Source organism: Cebus imitator, unplaced genomic scaffold (genome assembly GCF_001604975.1).
Source record: "Cebus imitator isolate Cc_AM_T3 unplaced genomic scaffold, Cebus_imitator-1.0 Scaffold79, whole genome shotgun sequence".
NCBI lineage: Eukaryota > Metazoa > Chordata > Mammalia > Primates > Cebidae > Cebus > Cebus imitator.
The window spans coordinates 4,934,809-4,955,702 of NW_016107394.1; the positions used below are offsets into that span (position 1 = coordinate 4,934,809).

Genomic DNA, 20,894 nt, shown 5'->3' on the forward strand with positions numbered 1-20,894 from the left:
TGTCCCTTCTTTGTAGATGAGAGAACTGACGCTCAGGGAGATGCTGGGACTTGCCTGAGATAACTTGAGCAGCAAATGACAACTGAGATGGGACCCAGGTCTGTCTGGCTCCTGGACCTCCATCCTCAGTCCTCAGTCCAGAAAACTCTGGGAATTTCACATTTTCCATTCTGTTTCCCTCCTCTCCTTGCCTAGATGGCTGAAACTGATGGACCTCCTACCATGAGCTCCACCCAGGCGGGTTGCCACTGGATGCTTAGTGGACAGAGTCCCTCCTTGCTCTGGATTCTTGGCGCTCAGAGAGGAGATGAGGGATTTAGTGAGAGGGGATGCAGGCTTGAGGGGGGCAGGGGTTCAGTGAAAGAGGACAACTGCTCAGTGGGGGAACAAGGGCTTTCTATGGTATCCTCCTATTAAGGGAGGGTGACAGAAGTTCTGTAAAGGGAATAAGAGCTTGTAGGAGAAAGGCTCAGGTGGAAAAGGGAAGGGCAGTGAGGACTTTGGGGGAAGAGGGTGGAAGGCTGGGGAGCTTGGGGAGACCCATCAACAGCCCCTCTGCCCCCCACCTCTCTGCTGCTAACAGAGCAGGATAAAATACCTAAGGGCAATGCTGAGGCAAGGGGCTGGAAAAGCACAAGCGAAGGCTGAGCCTCAGGGAGGCGGGGCGCAGCTTCCTCCTCGCAGAGAGGCTGGACCTGAACAAACCCAGCCTTCCACAGCTGTGGAAACAAAGCAAGGGAGAGACAGAAAGAGAAAGGGACCCAGGGAGACAGACACTTGGAGACACTTGGGGTTGAGTTTGAGCAGGAATCCCTAACCTGTGCCTGGACGAGTCCGATGTCCTGTGTGGCCCAAGAAGAACTGACCCAGTGTGTGGAGTTCTCACCATTACTGCAGCCCTGCTGTGGCTCACTAGCTGCTGCCTCCAGGAGCCCCTGAGAAGATTCGCTTCTTCTCCCCTGCTAAGCTCCAGGTCCTGAAATTGAATTAGGGCTGGAGCTCACTGCACCCTAGCAGTCATGGGACCCAGGATAGGTAAGTCTGGACAAAGTAAGGAAGGGGCATGGAGAGTGAGCCTGGGGGACATGTTCCCAGAGGAAAGTAGAGTGGGTGGGGTGGGTGCTCACAGCTGTTGGCACAGAGCCAGGCACGTGGCCGGAGCTCAGTGAAGGTGTGTTAAATGAGTAAGTGAATGGCTAGAGGAGCATGAAGGGACACTATTTACTCAGCTGCAGCCAGGGAACCCAGCAAACCTCGTCGATGAGACAGAGACCTAGAAGACAACAGAAAGAGGCCCCTGACCCCCTCATGGAGTCCTGTTTCTCCTCTCAAAGGAAACAAAGACAGAAATAGACAGAGAACAAGAGAAAAGTGTAGTCAGACAGAGTGCAGAGACAGGCAGACTCAAATAGGTGCACAGGAGGTCGGAGAGCGAAACATCAACAGGTGTCAGCAGAATGCAGGGAAAGGGAGGGAGGTCAGACCCGGAGAGAGGGCTGCAGCAGAGACTGGGAGAGGCAGAGAGGCAGGAGACAGAGCAGGAAAGAGAGTCAGACAGGGACAAGTGACAGAGAGCTACAGGCATACCTGCAGAGTCAGAAGATCCACCCAGAAGACCAGGGATTCAGAGTGACCTGCAGAGACCTGCATGGGTTTACCATGGAGTGGGGAGGAGGCTGGAGGAAAGAGGCCTTGAAGCTCTGCCTGCAGGGTGACAAGGAATCCCCCTGCAGCGAAGGCAGTGTTTCTGGGAACAGCACCTGCCCCAGCATTTCCTGGAAAGGCAGTGCTTTAGAAGAAACAGTCTTTGGCCAGGGAGAACTCCAGGTCAGACGCCTGCAGCAGCCACCTTTGACCTCTTTCCCAGCTGTCGATCCTCCCCTGGGCTGTATGAGCCTCACACCCATTTGGGCAAGGCCCAACTTGCTCCCAGGAATCCCACAGGGAGAGCTTCATAGGCCATGCAGACACTGGCTGAGGTGCAGCCACAGGGACTCCAGGAGAACACAGCCACAGCCTGGGGACTGCAGTATGGCAGGAAGGGTGGGATGGATGCTTCCTCTCAGGGCACCTCACAGGACAGATGAGAATGAAATCAGATTTGGAAGGGGTGGTTGGGGGAGTGTGAATGGGCCATTGATAAACCAAATTCCCCATCAGCCTTGGTTTGGTATGGGTGGGAGGAATGGAGAGCCGGGAGTACGGGGACTAATAAAGACTTTGGCTGTGCTGCACCTCCCCTAAAGACCCCCAGGACTATTTTTCTGGCCCCAGCTCTGGAATATTTTCCAGGTGCCCCTGACTTCACACACAGACAGCGGGAAGCTGATCCCAGCATCTGCCTAGCGAGCCACTGGATGCCACCTCTAACCTCGTTTCCTGAGACTCATTCTGGGCTGTGGCCAGGCTCACCATGACACTGAGGGATGTGGGAATGCAGGTGGGGTAGGATACAGAGCCCGGAGCCTGGGAAGAGTCCCCAAGGGAGATGGGGCAGCTGTCCCGGTCGGGGCAGACACTGGAGAGGAGTGAAGGTCAGATCTGGCTCCAGCAGAGCCCCTCTAGCAACTCACCACACACCCCTTAGGCAGCAGTTTCCCTGCCTATGTGGGACAGCCATTCACACCGTGTGACTCAGGTATTTCAGTTCCCCACCTGTTCACCTTTGCTCAGGAAGCCCCTGCCCACATCCCATCTGGTGACATTTGCCCTGCTTTCCAACTCTTCCAAATGCCAACTCCTCCAGGAAGCCATCCCAGGTTCCTCCAGATGGAGGTAACCTCTCCCATATGCTGGTAGCCTCATCCCCTTGTTTCTGGTGTTTCTGTTCCTCTCCCCAGCCCATCTGTGCTCAAATGTAAGCCATTCTGGGGCAGACAAGTGGGGCAAGGGAAAGAACCAGCAGTCCCAGGTTCAAATTCCAGCACTGCATCACTGGCTTTAAGAGAACTCAGTGAAATGTCCTCTCCCGACCTTTTTTTTTTTTGAGATGATGTCTCTCTCTGTTGCCCAGGCTGGAGTGCAACGGCACCATCTCGGCTCACTGCAATCTCCCCCTCCCGGTTTCTAGTGATTCTCCTGCCTCAGCCTCCCGAGTAGCTGGGATTACAGGTGCCAGCCACCACGCCAGACAAATTTTTGTATTTTTTTTTTATATTACAACTTTATTATCACATGTATCACAACTTTATTGCTTTTTAAAAAAATTTTATTTATTTTACTTTAGGTGCATACTATGTCTAGCATTTCTCCCCATGTTATCCCTCCCCACCCTCCCCACCCACCACTGTCTCCTCCCTACCCCCCAACTGTCCCCTGTGTGTGATGCTCCCCTCCCTGAGTCCATGTGTTTTCGTTGTTCAACACCCACCTATGAGTGAGAACATACGGTGTTTGGCTTTCTGTTCTTGTGTCAATTTGCTGAGAATGATGGTTTCCAGATCCAAGTCCCTACAAAGGACACGAACTCATCATTTTTTATGGCTGCATAGTATTCCATGGTGTATATGTACCACATTTTCTTTGTCCAGTCTATCATTGATGGGCATTTGGGTTGGTTCCAGGTCTTTGCTATTGTACACAGGGCTGCAATGAACATACGTGTGTATGTGTCTTTATAGTACAATGATTTATAGTTCTTTGGGTATATACCCAGTAATGGGATTGCTGGGTCAAATGGAATTTCTATGTCTAGTTCATTGAGAAATCGCCACACTGTCTTCCACAATGGTTGAACTAATTTATATTCCCACCAACTGTGTAAGAGTGTTCCTATTTCTCCACATCCTCTCCAGCATTTGTTGTCTCCAGATTTTTTAATGATTGCCTTTCTAACTGGCGTGAGATGATATCTCAGTGTGAATTTTTGTATTTTTAATAGAGGCGGGATTTCACCATGTTGGCCAGGCTGGTCTCGAACTCCTGACCTCAGCTTATCCACCCACCTCTGCCTCCCAAAGTGCTGGGATTACAGGTGTGATCCGCCACACCTGGCTGTTCCTCTTTTTAATAGGTGAGAAACAGATGCTCAGAGGAGACAAGCAAGGTCCAAGCTCACCCCAAAGTAAACATCAGGGTGGAGGCCAGCCCCCTCAGGTCGGCCTGGGACCAGAGCCCTTACTCTGTGCCATTGCCCTTGGGCTTTCTCTTCCCTTCCACTGATCCCACACAGGTGTGCATGCCAGGGAAGGAGATAGAATTGCAAATGCTTAGACAAATGACTACCTGGCATGTTTGTGAAGCTAGTGAGCTTCCCAGTACCGTCGGAGGAGTGGGGGTCACTGGGCAACATCTTGGGAAGTTAAGCCAAAGAAGCTGATGGGGTCCGGTCACAAGAGAATCTGAGTCTTGGGGACATTCATAATAACCCCACTCATGTATGCAGCACTTTTCTTGTTTTGTTTTGTTTTGAGACAGCGTCTTGCTCTGTTGCCCAGGCTGGAATGCAATAGCACAGTCTTGGCTCACTGCAACCTCCGTCTCCTGGGTTCAAACGATTCTCCTGCCTCAGCTTCCTGAGTAGTTGAGATTACAGGCAAATGCCACAGCCATGCCCAGCTAATTTTTTTTTAATTTTTATTTTTGAGACAGAGTCTCCTTCTGTTGCTCAGTTTCAAGTGCAAGTACACGATCTTGGCTCACTGCAACCTCCGCTTCCTGGGTTCAAATGATTCTCCTGCCTCAGCCTCCCAAGTAGCAGGCCACCATGCCTGGCTAACTTTTGTATTTTTAGTAGAGACGAGGTTTCACCATATTGGCCAGGCTAGTCTCAAACTCCTGACCTCGTGATCCGCCCTCCTCAGCCTCCCGAAGTGCGGGGATTACAGATATGAGCCACTGCACCTGGCCTGTGTAGCACTTTTATGATGACAAAGCACTCTGGGCCCATTTTACAAACGAGGAAACAAAAGCTAGGAGGAGATCTATTGCCTGGCCAAGTCCATGCAGCTACTCAGCAACAGAGCCAGGGCTCAGACTCAAGCTGCCCAAGGGAGACAGAGCCCTTGCTGGCCTCCGCCTCCCCTCTTTCTGGACAAGTCTGTACTGAAGGCTCCAATGTTCCCAGCCTGTGCCTCGTGAACACAGGCCTGAGAAAGCTGGTTCTGCAGAAAGCCTGCCTGATGCCCTCTCTGGACTCCAGGGTCTCATGCCAAAACAGCCTGAAGTTGGCCATTTGGATCACCTTGTGTTTGGAGGACTAGAGATGATACAGACTGAGATGAGATAACATCAACCCCGTAAGGGGTTAATTTAAGCACACAGAGAGATGAGCTGGAACCACATGGAGGGGATGGGACCTGGCCTTGAGCCATAGCTGCATATCTCTGAGCCTCTGACACCTTGTTTTAGGCCTAGGGAGACGGGCCTGGGTCCCCGTGGGCTCAGGGCTCACCCTACCTCCAAGCCCTGATTACTATTTTTTAGGTCATCCTGGGTCTAGATGGGGTAGCCAAGGTTACAACTGGGAACAGAAAGTCCCAGCTCAGGGTCCCTGGCCGAGCTGGGAAACCACCAGAATGTTTGCCTGGCCCTTCCACGACCCTGCCAGATTCCTTCAAGAAACAACAGCTGGAATCTCACAAAGCTGTACCTCAAGCATACTATTATTGTCTTTCCAACAGACCACCCAAAATCCTGCTGCGAGGTTTCCCAAATATGACAGCCAAGTCCAACGCCTGGAGACACGCCCCCTTCCTGCCTTTGACTCTCTCTCCTCCAGGATGCTGGGCCAGGCCAAACAAGGAACTGGAGCATTCAGGGCCCCCATGCTGCCCCCATCCCAACTCACATGCACCACCTCAGTCCCCACCCGCAGCCCCCGTGTTCCAGCTTTCTCTTCCCCTTCATCTAGTTTAGTTCAATTCAACAATCTTGTTTTTTGTGGGTTTTTTTTTTGAGATGGAGTTTCACTCTTGTTGCCCACTCCAGCCTGGGCAACAAGAGCAAAACGCCATCTCAAAAAAAAAACACAAAACACCCTCAGCCTCCCAGGCTCCAGTGATTCTCATACCTCAGCCTCCTGAATAGCTGGGATTACAGGAACCTGCCACCATGCCCGGCTACTTTTGGTATTTTTAGTAGAGACGGTGTTTCACCATGTTGGCCAGGCTGGTTTTGAGCTCCTGACCTCAGGTGATCCACCTGCCTCAGCCTCCCAAAGTGCTGAGATTACAGGTGTTAGCCACTGCTCCCGGCCAACAGTCTTGTTCTTCAGCAGGGCTAGGCCTTGAAAGACAAGTGGTTTGCTGGGGAGGAAGGACACTTCAGGCTCAGAGTACAGCTTGTACAAAGCCTTCGAGGTGGAAAAGAATGTTTAGGGAACGGCAAGAATCTATTTGATCCAGGGAATACTGCTCACTAGGAGTGGGTACATGGGATGGGAGTGGCTTCCAGTAGCCTTGATCTGCTTGGGGCTGAGCCTGCACTCACGGTTTGCAGATGGAGCTGGGAGTTGGGGGGGCTAACCATTGTTGAGCACCACAGTATACCAGGCATCTATTTGATCCAGGGAATACTGCTCACTAGGAGTGGGTACATGGGATGGGAGTGGCTTCCAGTAGCCTTGATCTGCTTGGGGCTGAGCCTGCACTCACGGTTTGCAGATGGAGCTGGGAGTTGGGGGGGCTAACCATTGTTGAGCACCACAGTATACCAGGCATAGGACATTTTCCTTTAATCCTAACAAAAACACTGGGAGATAGACACTGCTCACTCACTTGCAGAGGAAAACAGGCTTAGAGAGGCTAAATCAGCGGTCCTAGGTCCCACAGCTACAATATGACAAAACAAATATTTGAATCCGAAGTCTTCTCACCCAGAGGGCTTCAGCAGGGAACTAACATGATCCACCAGGACTGGAGGAGAACAGGATGACCTCTGCCCTGGGGGAGTTTATTGCCTAATCAGGCAGAAAAGCGGGAGACACAAGCAATGCAAGACAGTGGCCAGCAGAAACCGGCCTGGGAGGGGAGTTTTATGGAGGGACAGATGAGACAAGCTGGGCTGCAGGAGCTTGGCAGGGGATCTATAGGCCCAGGGAACCCCAGGCAACTTAGGAGGTAGGAAGGGCCCAAGGTCGGGGTTCATGGCCTTGAGACTGGCAGCCTGCCACCCCAACACCTCTGGGAGTTGTCTGCCATTGTCTTGAGGAATGGATTGCCTAGCATCTGCTGCTGGTGTTACCAGAAAGGGGTCTGGATCTTGATGCCCAAGAGAGGGCTCTTGGATCTCGTGCAAGAAAGAATTCAGAGTGATCTGTAAAGTAAAAGCAAGTTTATTAGGAAAGTAAAGGAATAAAAAATGGCTACTCCATAGGCAGAGCATTCCCAAGGGCTGCTGGTTGCCCATTTTTATGGTTATTTCTTGATGTGCTAAACAAAGGGTGGATTATTCATGCCTCCCCTTTTTAGGCCAAATCAGGTAACTTCCTGACATTACCACTGCATTTGTAAACTGTCATGGTGCTGGTGGGAATGTAGCAGTGAGGACGACCAGAGGTCACTCTCGTCACCATCTTGGTATTGGTGGGATTTAGCCAGCCTCTCTACTGCAAGCGATTTTATCAGCAGAATCATTATGGCCTGCACTTTGTGCTGACCTCCTATCTCATTCTGTGACCTAGAACGCCTAACTGTTTGGGAATGCAACCCAGCAGGTCTCAGCCTTATTTTACCCAGCCCCTATTCAAGACAAAGATGGAGATGAAGATGGGTAAGAATCTCAATTCAATGGTTTTGGATTAGTAGAAACAGTAAGGTGAGGATTTTGTGGGGAGAGAGTCAAAGAATCTGAGGACCACAGCCTTTTCCCTTGAAGGGCTGATCCATCTTTCAGGAAATTCATCTAAAGCACAATCAAACCATTTGCTTTGGACGGACAGTCTAGGAAGAGGAAAAAAATTGCTAATGAAGACAGTGAAATAGCAAACACCATCATGTGAATGTAGACAGTAAGGTACAGTTTGGGATTTTTAGCACTCAGGCTGAATGTGGGGGTAGATGGTTTTCATCCTCAGTAGATGCTTTCTGCACTGGGAAGGAGAGATTACAGCCCCTGCATTGCAGCTGGAGGCTTCAAGCCTGTATTCCCACCTCCTAGCCAGTGAGTGTGCTTGGAGAGAAGGGGTCCAGTTCCTTGGGCCCTGTGATTGGTTAGGGTTTGAATAAGACAGGGAGAGAGATGATCCAGGGATGGATAAATGGCAATGTCAGGATGAAGGGGTTTACTTGGAGGAAGACCAGGTGTGTGTCGGAGGGGATGGGTCCAGCTGGGCCCAATTGCCATGAATGTGCTTGAATATTTATCAGGAAAGGGGAGAGCAATGGTCCTTGGCAGGGCCACCTATATGCCAAGCACTGGGCCAGCTGCCCCAGAGGACTTACCTCTTTGAGGTCTTACAGAGGAAAAGAGATTTCCTATCTTCGTTCTTTGCTAGGCTGGTGGCTGAGGTCCCTATAACAGAAAACAGCTTAACAGGTGAAAAGCATACAAATTTATTTGGCTTTTTAAAATTTAATTTACTTTAATTATTATTATTCTTACATAGACATGGGATCTTGCCATGTCACCCAGGCTGGTCTGGAATTCTTGGGCTTGATAATTCTCCTGCCTTGGCCTCCCAAAGTGTTGGAATTACAGGCATGAGCCACCATGCCTGGCCCAAATTTATTTAATCTAAGTTTTACATGACACAGGAGCCTTCAGAAAGGAAGGCCCAAAGAAACAGGAAAACCTATGTATTCTTACATTTTTTAGTTTGTATTATTTTAAATTTAATTAATTAATTAATTAATTAATTTTTGAGAGAGGGTCTTACTCTTTCACCCCGGCTGGAATGCAGTGGCAGGATCTTGGCTCACTGCAACCTGTGCCTCCTGGGCCCAAGCGATCCTCTCACCTCAACCTCCCGAGTAGCTGGGATTACAGGCATGCACCACCACACCTGGCTAATTTTTTGCATTTGTAGTAGAGATGGGGTTTCACCATGTTGCCCAGGCTGGTTTATTATTTTTTAATCATCTAGCCTAAAATGTCAAAACTTGTGACTTTTTACGCCAAGTTTGATGAAGAAGTACATAGTTGTTGAGAAGTATTGCACAGGGGGTTTGATCTAATGTGATAAACTTGGGGGAAGCTTGCAAGGCCTGTTTGTTCAGATTCTTCTCTGTGTCCTTGAGTCTTCAAAGTTAGTGCTGTTTCTTATCTCCTGGCAGAAAGAGAGTAACTCTTAAATGAGTATCTTATGACCTGCTTCAGGGTGAAAGGCAGGAGAAGGTCAGAGTGGAATGACTATCCTAGGTTTTAGGACCTGCTTCTACTGTTTTCTCAAATGTGGCCAAGGTTCCATATTTGAGGAGTAGTGTGTCCAGAATTCCATCAGTAGATGCTGTTATCGTCACCTTACAAATGGGGAAACTGAGGCTCAGAAAGATCAAGGGATATGCCCAGGCTCACACAGTGGGCTTGTAGCACAGCTGGGATTCCAACCCATGTCTGAGGCCTGAAAGCCTGTTCTTAGCCTCCCATTTCCCTGAGACCTGCCCTTTGCAGCTGGGAGGTGGCCAAAGGAGGCAGAATCCTAGGCCTTTCCCGAACAGAACAGGTAAAGGAAGGTGGTCCTTGCAGTCAGGCTGGTCTCTGAAATTTTGTTCCTCATCACCCAGACTCAGGTGGTGTGACGAATGCTTACTATGCCCATGAAGGGCAGCCTTGAAGCAGGAGTCTCTGGCTGACAGACTTTCAGGAACTTGTCTGTCTGCCTTTTAAGGCAGCTGCAGGCAGGTGGCTGACTGACAGCCCAAACAGACAGTTCTGAAAGATAGTAGCTGGCTGGCTTGCCAGCAGGTGGACATGGTATGCCTATATGAGTGACCAGCCAAGTTACCGACCGACAGGCGGGCACACAGACCCACTGCCAGCCAGCTTGGGCTGTGGGTCCCTAGCGCGTGGAGCCACCTGGCCTACCTGGGACCCCAAAGCCTAGCTGTCCACCTTGGAGAGAGGGACTGGATTTTTTAAACTAGGGCCTGGCTCCCTGCCCCCAGTCCCCTCATTCCCACAGGCCACTGCCAGCCCAGCCCAGGTTCAGCCCCACAGTTTTTCCCTCCTCCTGTCAGGGCTGGCCCCTGACAAAGGCCCCACGGAACAGGGCAGGGCCTCAGTGTCCTTCCACATGAGGGGGACAGACGGCCTTGGAAGTGACCCTCCTTCCAAGGGGAGTTCTGCCCTGAGTCAAGGAGGCGAGGGTTTGCTGTCACCCATCAGCAGAGGCCCAGCACATAGGAAGGGTTTGGAGGCGATGGACAGCCTTTCTGACAAGCCCCATTCAGTGACTGACTGACCACCCAGTACATGACGCGTGCTCCTCTCAGAGCCCAGAAGGACGTGGCCAGTGCTTCCCTCCCCTGTCCAGAGGCTCAGGCTGTGGACTTTGCCCTCTATAAACAGCCATATCTCTAAAGGCTAAAGTAATCCCAGAAAGGCTTTGAGCCGTAGCAGAAGGGGCTGAGATTGAAGCTTCAGGGAGAGCCAGAGGTGAGGCTGGAGTGGGAGCTCACCTGAGGCAGGTGAGTAGGCTCCAGGAGTGGGCAGGTGAGAGATTGGGGGGCTGGAACTGGGGCTAGACAGGTTGGGGCACAGGACGATGTCTCCAGTATACCCAGAAAGTGAAGTGGAGGGTTCAGGGTCTGGCCTGGAGCTGGGGGCCTCACGTGTTGAACTGGCCCACAGGTCTTCCACCTCTCTCTCCCATCCATTCCTTGGGTTCCTCCAGAGCTGGGGCTCCAGGTCAGGGACTTCTGCTCCCAGCCTAAGCTCCCGCTCTCTCATCCGATTGGCTTGGCCCCTTGGTGGCTTGGCACTGCTACCTATGAAGTGACCAGGCTAGGTTTGGCTGGACCAAGACAGAGAAAAGCACTGTGCTTCTTCCCCTTGTCAAACTTGTACGAGGAGCATTGAGCGGAGTTGAGTTTAACACCTACCTGGTCTTGAGTCGTGGGACCAATGCTAACCAGCAAAGCTAGTTCCGCTGAGCCTGGGTGTCCTTATCAGCAGCACAGATAATAAGACACCAAAAGGACAGAGCTGTGGAGAAGGTTCACAGGCCAGTGCACGGAAAGCCTGTGGCACGGAGCCCGGGTGACAGCAGGTAACCCACTGCCGCTGATGAGGGGGCTGAGGCTCAGAAATGGTCCCCTCTGCCTCCTCTGGGAGCCTTTGCTTTGAACCTCCTTACTTCCTCTTTGCCTTTAAAGTGACTCCCACAGAATGTCCCATGACGCCCCCCTTCCTTAGGCCAATTTCCCATCTCCTCCTGTCAGATGCCAGCTTTGTTTCAATAGCTCCCTGCTTCCTCTGAGTGTTTATGCCTCTCAGAGGGACTCCTCCCCAGCCACACGCACTTCCATTTCCTCAGCCAAATTCCTCCACCTGTTTTATGGACATTTCTCCAAAGCAAGATATACAAATGGCCAATAAGCACATGGAAAGACGCTCAACATCATTAGTCATTAGGGAAATGCAGACCAAAACCACACCGAGATACCGCATCTACCCTATGAAGATGGCTGTAATCGAAAAGACAGACAATCAAAGCATGAGCAAAGATGAAGGGAAATTGGAACCTTGCTGGAGGGAGTGTAAAATGGTGCTGCCACTGTGGAAAATGGTTTGGCAGTTCCTCACATAGTTAAACATAGAATTATTTTATATGAACGTATGACCCAGCAATTCTGCTCCTAGGTGTACATCCAAGAGAACTGAAAATGTATGTCTACATAAAAATTCGTACATGAATGTTTCTAATACCTGAAACTTGCAAACATTATGCTAAGTGAAAGAAGCCAATCAAAAAAGGCCACATATTGTGTGACTTCATTTATATGAAATGTTCAGAATAGGCAAATCCATAGAGGCAAAACGTAGATGAATGTTTGCCAGGGGAGAAGGAGGAATGGAGGTGACTGCAGATGGGTAGGGGACTTTGCATTGGGGGGATGAAAATATTCTGGAATTAGATAGTGGAGATAGTTGTACAGCTTTGTAAATGTACGAAAACCCACTGGATTGTGCACTTTTAAAAGGGTGGATTTTATGGCTATGAATTACATCTCAATTTAAAAAATCCTCAGGCTCCCAGGTACCTTGTAAGAGGAGCACAAAAATTTCACCTGTGGTGGTTCAGGGCGTCTGTAGCCCATCTCTGAGTGTGTCTTTCAGGCCTGGAGATATAGTGAGGGTCCCCCAGGTCAGAGGGAACCTGAAATCAAAGTCCAGCCTCCAGAAAGAGAATGCGGAGTGAGAGGAAACTCCTGCAGATGGTGAGAGGGACGTGAAACAACGAGGCTTCCGGTGGGAAGTGGAGCCACAGGAGAGGAGGCAGGCCAAGGAGGCCTGGGCTGCCAGCAGGAGCAGATGGTTTCAGACTAAACGGAGGGGTAGAGTCTCAAGGTTGGACTTCCAGGCTCCCCACTGAGAGTGAGCTCAGGAGACCCTGGGAGACGCCTCTGAAGGGGCTCAGCTTTCCTCTCATTGCAGTGAATGGGATACTGACAGTTACCATAGTTACCATCTGAGGAAAGCCAACATGCATAAAGGAGGCCAAGGGTCCAAGACAGCTCTGCCTCATCAGTTACCACCCAGTGTTAAAAGGGATGAGCTCGGAGGCCCCTTTCTGCCCTGACCAGCAACATGTCTGATGGTGTGATTTGGGGATTGGGCTGGTTAGCTCTGTGATGACATGCACAGGGATTCCCTGTGAAAGGGTTGGAATCTACTCCAATATACCCCGGAAAATCCTTTATTCCCTGACTATGGACCTAGGTTGACCCTGCACCTGGCCCCAGACTTCTGATCCTAGACCGAGCCAGACAGACTCAGCCTCCAGGAGCACGGGCTATCTCATAACCCAAGGCAGACTGAGAGTCTGCATGGCTCACCCTACTGCGGGGACCATTGCCTGCAGGTTTGTTGTGTGAAGAGGTCAGCAGCTTCTCCCTAAAAGGGAAGTTTTGCTGGGAGCAGAGTAAAGTGTGAAATAGGTGGTCCCAGTAGGTATCGGGCCAGTAAAAGCACAAGGACACACACCGTTTTAGGAAAGTCCCTTCCAGCGCTGTGTCCTCAGAATGAGGAAGGCTGAAGGTGATTTGATCCTCCGATTCTCATTAACCACCATGGCCCATTCCTCCTGAAAGACCTTGGTTCTGAAGTCTAGGGCTATCTGATCAGTTTAGGGCCATTCTCTGAGATTCTATCTATTCTCCTTTCCTGGTTGTCTGTCCCTTAGGGCCAGCGAGTGAGGGACCCCAGGTACCAGACAAGGAAACCAAGGCCACCATGGGCACAGAAAACGCACCTGGAGGCAAAGCCAGCCCAGACCCTCAGGACGTGCAGCCAAGCATGTTCCACAGCATCAAGGTACCTCTCAGGGCCTGGCAGGGGCCTCCAAGTCCAGAAGAGCAGATTCTGCCAAGTACTGGCTGTGTAATGCCAAGCAAGCCTTTCTCTGAGCCTCAGTTTCCTCATCTATAAAATGGGTGGTTGTGAGGATAAAAGGGATGGTCTATGAAAGCCCTCAGCTGGGATTCGGGCACATGGAAGGTAGCCAGTTCATGTTCTCTCCTCCCAGAGAGGAAAGGGGGTGCTGTTATTGGAGTGCAGGATGAGGCCCCTTGTTTCCCACCTTTCCAGAGAGAGAAGTGCCCTGGGGATCCTAATCCTATGTGAATACTGACAGTCCTGGCTCCACCAAGGGCAGCTGTGAACATCCAACATCCACTGGACCTCACTGGGTACCAGGCCCTGAGTACCAGGTTCCACTCACACCTGATCTTATTTAGTTCTCACATTATCCCTGGGAACTCGGGGGCTGTTGTCCTCATTGTACAGATGAGGAAACTGAGATTCAGAACAGAGTGAGTATATTAAGCTCTGGCATAAATACTCTATTTTTTTAATCCTTTGAAGGTTTTTCTTCCCTTAGGAATTCTCTTAGAGTTTAAAGGAGAAGATTCCAGTCAGGCTGGGATGTTTGGGGTGGGGTTCGGTGTGTGCAGGTGGCCTCACAGTGCCGCTCTGGGAGAGGACTAGTGGGGTGGGCTGAAGAAGGATCTGGGTGAATGTGGGATAGCTTCCCTGAGAAGGGGCAGGATGGTGCAACAGGGAGGAAAGTCGAGCCCAGCCAGCGGGGCTGAGAGTCAGAGGGGCTCCCACCATTCCTGGCCACAGGAAGACCCTACTCTTGATCTGGTGGCTCTTCAGTATTCCCCAGGCTCCCAGAGGGCACCCAGGACAGCTTTTCTAGTTTTTAGTCCTGTGTGACAAGCTGTGAGCTACACCAGTAACCACCTCTCTCTGCCCCACCTCCTCTGGCCTTTCTTCCCTTTCTCTCTCTCTATCCCCTCCCTCCTCCTCTGTCTGTCTCCTTTGGTCTCTCTGTTTCTCTTCTCCTGTTGGTCACTCTCCCAACCCTCTGTCTCTTTCCGTGACTCTGTTTCCCCATCTCTATTCCTTGCTGCTCTCTGCCTCCCTCCCCTTCTTTGCCTCCCCCTGCGCCGCCCTCCTCTGCCTGCCTCTGGGTCCCCCCACAGCTGTTCGTCCTGTGCCACAGCGTGCTGCAGCTGGCGCAACTCATGATCTCTGGATACCTCAAGAGCTCCATTTCCACAGTGGAGAAGCGCTTCGGCCTCTCCAGCCGGACGTCTGGGCTGCTGGCTTCCTTCAACGAGGTACAGGCCCCACCCAGCCACAGGGGTAGACAGTGAGGGAGACTTGCCCCCCACCTTCCACCAGCCTCCCCTCCCACTACCCACCTTAAGGCCTTCCCCTCCCAGTGTCCTCAGGCAACCCCTGTCCCAGCGCTTGCCTGAAACCCACGAGCACTTGCAGCTGTCTTCTAGGACCTGGACCTGGCCGTCTCCCCTTGGGAATCTCTACTGGATCGGGTCCTGGGATATTTCAGAGCTAGCCAGGGTCCCCATATCTACCTGCTCTCCCTTTGCATCCTTTGCCTTTTCAGGCACCCAGCTATTGCCTGTCCCAGGAAGGAATCAGAGACAGCCACTTCAGCAGTAGGGGTAGAGACTTAAATAGCATCAAGAGCAGAACCTCTGGGCCTTGGGGCAGTGTGGGGAGGGATACCACGGCACAGAGTGTCTGTCCTTCACAGGCCTGTGGGGCCCGCAGCCAAGCAGGGAGGAGCAGATGAACTGCTTTGGGTGGATTTGGAGATCAGAGTCCAGCTGTGCCCCAGTCCTTCAGTCCTTCCCCCACCAGATGTTTTTACCCTGAAGAAAGTCATTTTTCTTCCCTGGGCAGATTCTCATGGAATCCTCCCTGCTGGGTAATGTGTTATATTCCTCACAAAACAAGGCCGTCCAGCTGCAATGTCCCCATATCCTCCTCAGCACCCCATTCCGAGGTGAGAGGGGAAAGTCCTGACCTGACCTTGCTCTGGGACCTTGGGCAAGTCACTCCCTGTCTCTGGGCCTCAGGGCCCTATCTATGGATACAGCCACTGTGGAGTGTGGCTGTCCTTTCCAGGGTCAACCATCCCTGGGCTCCCCCGCTGATACTGCCCCATTCCCCCAGTGAGGAGTGGCTGGGGCTCACCCATGGTCACCAACCAATAAGCAGCAGAGCCAATGCACCCCCTGCTCATGGTGGCAGAGACTGCCCCTGCCCTGCCAGCTCTAAAGTCCCCTCCAGAACTCACATCCCAGGATTGTGCTCCTAAGGCCAAAATTTCAAGCCTTAGGCCAGGTGTGGTGTCTCACACCTTTAATCCCAGCACTTTGGGAGACTGAGGTGGGTGGATCACAGGAGGTCAGGAGTTCCAGACCAGCCTGGCCAACATGATGAAATCCCGTCTCTACTAAAAATGCAAAAATTAGCCAAGCATGGTGGTGCATGTCTGTAATCTCAGCTACTTGGGAGGCTGAGGCAGGAGAATTGCTCAAACCCGGGAGGCGGAGGTTGCAGTGAGCCGAGATCACGCCATTGCACTCCCACCTGGGAAACAAGAGCGAAACTCCGTCTAAAAAATAAAAAAATCCAAGCCTTGATCTGGCTTTAGACTTTGCTTTTCTCGTTTATGACATTCCTGAAACTCGAGATCCCTTCATTCAATGGCCCATCCTCCTCCATATTCTAACATGGGGTCCAATCTGTGTTCAAAAATAGAATTGAACTCCTAGTTTTCTCCACTCTGCCCTCATTTCTCTCCCCTAAGGGGGCAGTGTGGCCCTTCCAAGGAGGACCTAGGGGAGGGACCCAGATGATTTTTATTCAGTCCATTATTCAGATGGGCATACTGAAGTTGAAAATAGAGACAAGGATGGTGCAGGCCCCCAGCCCTGGGCACTGCTCCACTTTAATGGGTCACCTCGTCCCTTTGCAGGTGGGGAACACAGCCTTGATTGTGTTTGTGAGCTATTTTGGCAGCCGGGTGCACCGGCCCCGATTGATTGGCTGTGGGGCCATCCTTGTGTCCCTGGCGGGCCTGCTCATGACTCTCCCGCACTTCATCTCCGAGCCGTACCGCTACGACAGCACCAGCCCCGGTAAGAGCAGCAGGGGCTGGGCAAGAGTGGACATGAGCCCCTGCATTGCCCTGTGCCAGGGCCCACCCACAGGCGCCTTCATCGGGCAGGATGCACCCCAGCATCCTGGGTCCCCAACCCCAGCCGTCTCCCCAGGCCCCAGCCCCAGTGGGTCTCTGGCAGGCCTGGGGAGTGGGGTAGGAAGTAGGCCCAGCACAGAGCAGTGAGGGCCTGCTCGTATGTCACTGTGGGTTTTAGGTGGGAGTGAATTTACAACGCAGCCTACTTTGAGGGCCTGGCATTCAGTCGACCCTCAGGAATTGCCTGTGTAATAATAATAGTGTCATACACTACTTACTATGCACCAGACACTGCTCTAAGCACTCAGTGTGTAGTCAGGCATTTAATCCTCACAAAAGATATTGGCAAAAGAAAGAATGAATGAGCGAATGAATAAATTTAAAAAATGAAAGAATTCTGGACAGGAATGATGAAGCCGTGTTCAGCCCCATGGGATTTTGTTGAGAGCCTACTTGACAAATGGATGCCTGCCTCAGAGAATGACCCTAACAACCTGATCACTCTCTATTCGTTCCCTCTCCTACCCACTCACCCACCCATCCATCCATTCATCTAACATCTATCTACCCATCGATCCATCCACCCACTCATCCGTTTACCTATTCATCCATTCAGTGGGATACCCAACAAACTCTTAATGCTGCCTACTTCATGCCTGAGCCTCTCCGGGGAATCAGTCCTTTGTACTCTAAGGAGCTTCCAGTCTGGGAGAGGAGACAGTGTTTCAGTTGTGTGAGGAGGGAGGCACGGGGCCGGGGGAGGAGCCCACACCCCGGCCTGGCGTGGAAGAAGGCTTCCCAGGGTAGGACTGTCAGAGAGCAGCCTTCCTCCCTCACCCTCCCGCCAGCTCACATCCCTGAAGTCCCACTCTGTACCAGACCAGAGGCCAGGGAGAGGGGAGGAAAAATGAAGCAGACATGACCCAGTGGGGTGCAGTGAGCACAGGCAACTCTGCTACAAGGTAGAGCACCCAGCGACTTAGGAGGTGGCCGGGGGAGCCATTAGAGCCCCGAATAGGGAAGTACTTCCTATTCCCTACTTCCCCAAAGTAGGGAAGGACCCTGGCAGCTGGAGGGGCTGGAGGAGGTGGCACTCGAGCTACAGCTTAGAGAGAGGTGGGAGCTGCAGGTGGAGGGGAGGGCATGGTGCAGAAGCAGGGAAGTGGGAAAGCCCAGCGCGTGCATGAAGAATGCAGAGCGGTTCTCCAGGCCTGCGTGATTTGTCAAGAGAACTCCTTGGAATACCAAAAACTAATACTTCCTGACGTTTCTTTGTACAGAATTTTCACCTTACAGAGCTTTTCCTGTGCACGGTCACAAATGTTCTTCATCCTCACTACCATACAACCCCCCTCTGCAATAGGTGCCCCTGAATCTTCAAGCAAAGCCCTTCTCCTGTCTGAGCCCCCATCTTTACATCAGCCCAAAGAGTGGGAGAGACTCAGGGATCTCCAAGTCCCCCTCCTGATCTGATGCTCAAGGCTATTCCATTGTCTCATTCTTTATCCAATATTGATGATGCTGTGTTCTGTGCCAGGCCCTCTGCGGGCACTGGGGACACAGGGATGGGGAAGGCAGACACAACCTCTGTCATAATTGTTGCATCTAACGTCTAGCAGGCCCCATGCCCGGGCACACTCACCACCCACCACTCTTAATGTTCACGGTGTCGGGAGGCAGGGGTTATCATTACTTCCTCACAAGCGAGGAAACCAAGGCTCAGAGAGGGGAGGAACTGCCCCAAGGACACACCCAGGTAGTCCAGCCTTAGCTGCTGCTCTGAACTGCTGAATTACTGATTCTGCTTCTGAATTCCTTATCTGGAGAACTTTGTTCTTTCTTTCACATGAAAGATGAAAGAAACCAAGACCCAGAGTGGGTAAGGGCCTCTGTCAAAGTCACACAGCAAGTCCAAAGCAGCCTCCATGGAAGGCTTCTTTCAGGTTCTTGACCTTGGTTCACATGGCTCTTTGAAGCCCAAGGGAGTGGCTCTCCGGACTGGGTTGACACAGCTCAGAGTCCCAGCTCTATAAATGGAGGGCTGCAGAGGGAAGGCTGCTTCTACAGCCACATTGGGGATAATAATAGAGTGAGGGTCTCCTCAAGTTTGCACACCAAATATTAGTGAGCTCCAGGAACAAATGTAGGGCTCTAAATTAAGAAATTCTTTTCTGTACTCTTTCATCTGTGTCCCAAGCTGACACGGAACCCTCCCCAAAGTGAATGCCAAGGGCCCCAGAGCCCTCCACCATCCAGCCCCAGCTGCCCCACCCTGCCCTCAGCCCTGGCCTTCCCTTCACGCTTTATGGTCTAGCCATTCTGAGCTTCTGATTCTCCCAGCACGGTGCCCTTTCAAGTCCCTGGGTTTTGCCCTGTACTGTGACCTCTCCCTGGAACACCCCTCCCCTCCTTCTCTTTCTGGAAAATTGTGTTTATTCTTCCAGACTCAGTTCAAACTTCACCACCTTTGACCACCCTGCCCCACCCAGGGGCCGTCATTGCTGTAGCACTTGCAAATGCCTCTGCTCAGAAAGGTGGCAGAGGGCAGTTTAAGAGTATTGACTCTGAAGCCAGACCTCCTGGATTCCAGTGCTGGCCCTGGCCCCTTACTAGTTGCTGTCTGAGTATCAGTCTCCTCACCTGTGAAACAGGCATAATAAGAGCACTCACCCCTGAGGTTTGTTGTAGGTCTCGAATGATTTCTATATGCAGTGCTTAGAACAGTACCTTCCCTGGGTGAGCCCTATTGAAGTCTTAGCTATCGTAATATGTGTCATTGTCATCTCTCAGAGAATACGCCACAGGACTTCGAGGCTTCCCTGTGCCTGCCCACAGCCTCGGCTTCAGCCCCGGCTCCCTCCAATGCCAACTGCTCGAGCTCCACAGAAGCCCAGCATCTGGGTTTGGTGGGGATCATGTTCGTGGCACAGACCCTGCTGGGCGTGGGCGGGGTGCCCATTCAGCCCTTTGGCATCTCCTACATCGATGACTTTGCCCACAACAGCAACTCGCCCCTCTACCTCGGTGAGAACTGGTCCCATCCCTTGACCTCTGAGGGTCAGGCCAGGCTCAGCTAGGAGGAAGAGAGACCTAGGGTTGGGGCTGGAGATGGAGTCCCTGCCCCCTTCCCCATCTGGCCAGTAAAGGTCCAGGGAAGCCCCGGAGAGTTCCCCATGCCTGACCAGGTGAGACAGGGTGTTCTTGCCCATCAGACAGACTGGGCAGGCACTAGTTTGTGGAGGGAAGCCAGTGCCAGAGGGTCCTAACCCCAGCTTTGTGTTGTAGGGATCCTGTTTGCAGTGACCATGATGGGGCCAGGCCTGGCCTTTGGGCTGGGCAGCCTCATGCTGCGCCTTTATGTGGACATTAACCGGATGCCGGAAGGTGAGTCTCAAGAGCACACGTTTGCTAGATACTAGCTAACTGACTGCCACTCTCATGGGAGACACCGAGTCCAGAGACCTTGGTTCAATCCTAGCAGCACCACTGACCTTGGGCAAGCCTCTTAGCTTCTCTGAATCTCAGCTTTCTCATCTGTGAGATAATCTCTGTCCTGTCTGTCACCCAAAGCTGCAATCAGAGTCCAGTGAGATGGCAGAGAGAAGCTATAAAGTGCCATCAGATAAGGAGCCGTGGTTGCCATCACTACTATTACTAGGAGTCTTCGCCCTGTTCCATACCCCACCTCCCCCAGGCCCTCAGCCCTCTGCTCACATGTGGGCAGGTGGAAGAGTGTACTCTCCAGACCGGTAGGGAGCGCCCATCTTTAGCGGGAAACAAGACTTGAGTTAAGCAGAGAGGACACTGCACCCTGGAGAGAATTTTGGAGCAGGACTTGGGGACTCTGTATTACCCTGGGCCTCTCTCAGGTGGGATATTTACTGTGACCTCTAAGAACCCTTCTAGTTCTGACCAGCTCAGAGTCTAGGAAACTGCCAGGGCACCATCTGGGAAACAGTGGTCTCTGGTCCAGGCAGTGGTCAGAGTGGGCCAAGGAGTGGAACTCACGCTTGGTCTGAAGGTGGCCAGGAGGGAGGGGTGTTGGGGTTTCTGGGGCTCTGGAGCCCTTGGAGAGCCAGAGGGTATGCCTGTTAGAGCGTGTCACTGAGGCATCCCAGCTCCCAGCTTGTCACACCAAGCAGCTCCAGATGTGCCTCCTGCCTCCTGCCGTTCTCACCTGCAGACTTTCTGCCAATCCTGGGAGCCTCAGGTGACATGTGTGTGGCTGAATGAACAGGCAGATGCTGCTTCTTGTTCCCCTGCCTCCAGCCAGAACAGG

General features: G+C 52.0%; 1 protein-coding gene across 7 annotated transcripts in view; it reads left to right on the forward strand.

Moving 5' to 3' along the window:
- Positions 1-305: 305 nt before the first annotated feature.
- Positions 306-20,894, forward strand: part of SLCO2B1 (solute carrier organic anion transporter family member 2B1) — a 55,283-nt gene continuing 34,694 nt past the window's right edge. The window contains exons 1-7 of one of the 7 annotated variants that reach the window (XM_037740133.1): positions 306-1,035; positions 7,622-7,710; positions 13,283-13,413; positions 14,586-14,723; positions 16,394-16,556; positions 19,406-19,639; positions 19,901-19,999. In XM_037740133.1, coding sequence (XP_037596061.1) covers positions 7,641-7,710; positions 13,283-13,413; positions 14,586-14,723; positions 16,394-16,556; positions 19,406-19,639; positions 19,901-19,999 — 835 coding nt within the window. In that variant the 5' untranslated portion in view covers positions 306-1,035; positions 7,622-7,640. Of the gene's footprint in view, positions 1,036-7,621; positions 7,711-8,649; positions 8,674-9,824; positions 10,566-13,282; positions 13,414-14,585; positions 14,724-16,393; positions 16,557-19,405; positions 19,640-19,900; positions 20,000-20,894 lie in introns of those variants that run through there. The other 6 variants (XM_037740132.1, XM_017533002.2, XM_017533003.2 and 3 more) reach the window with 6 other exon arrangements.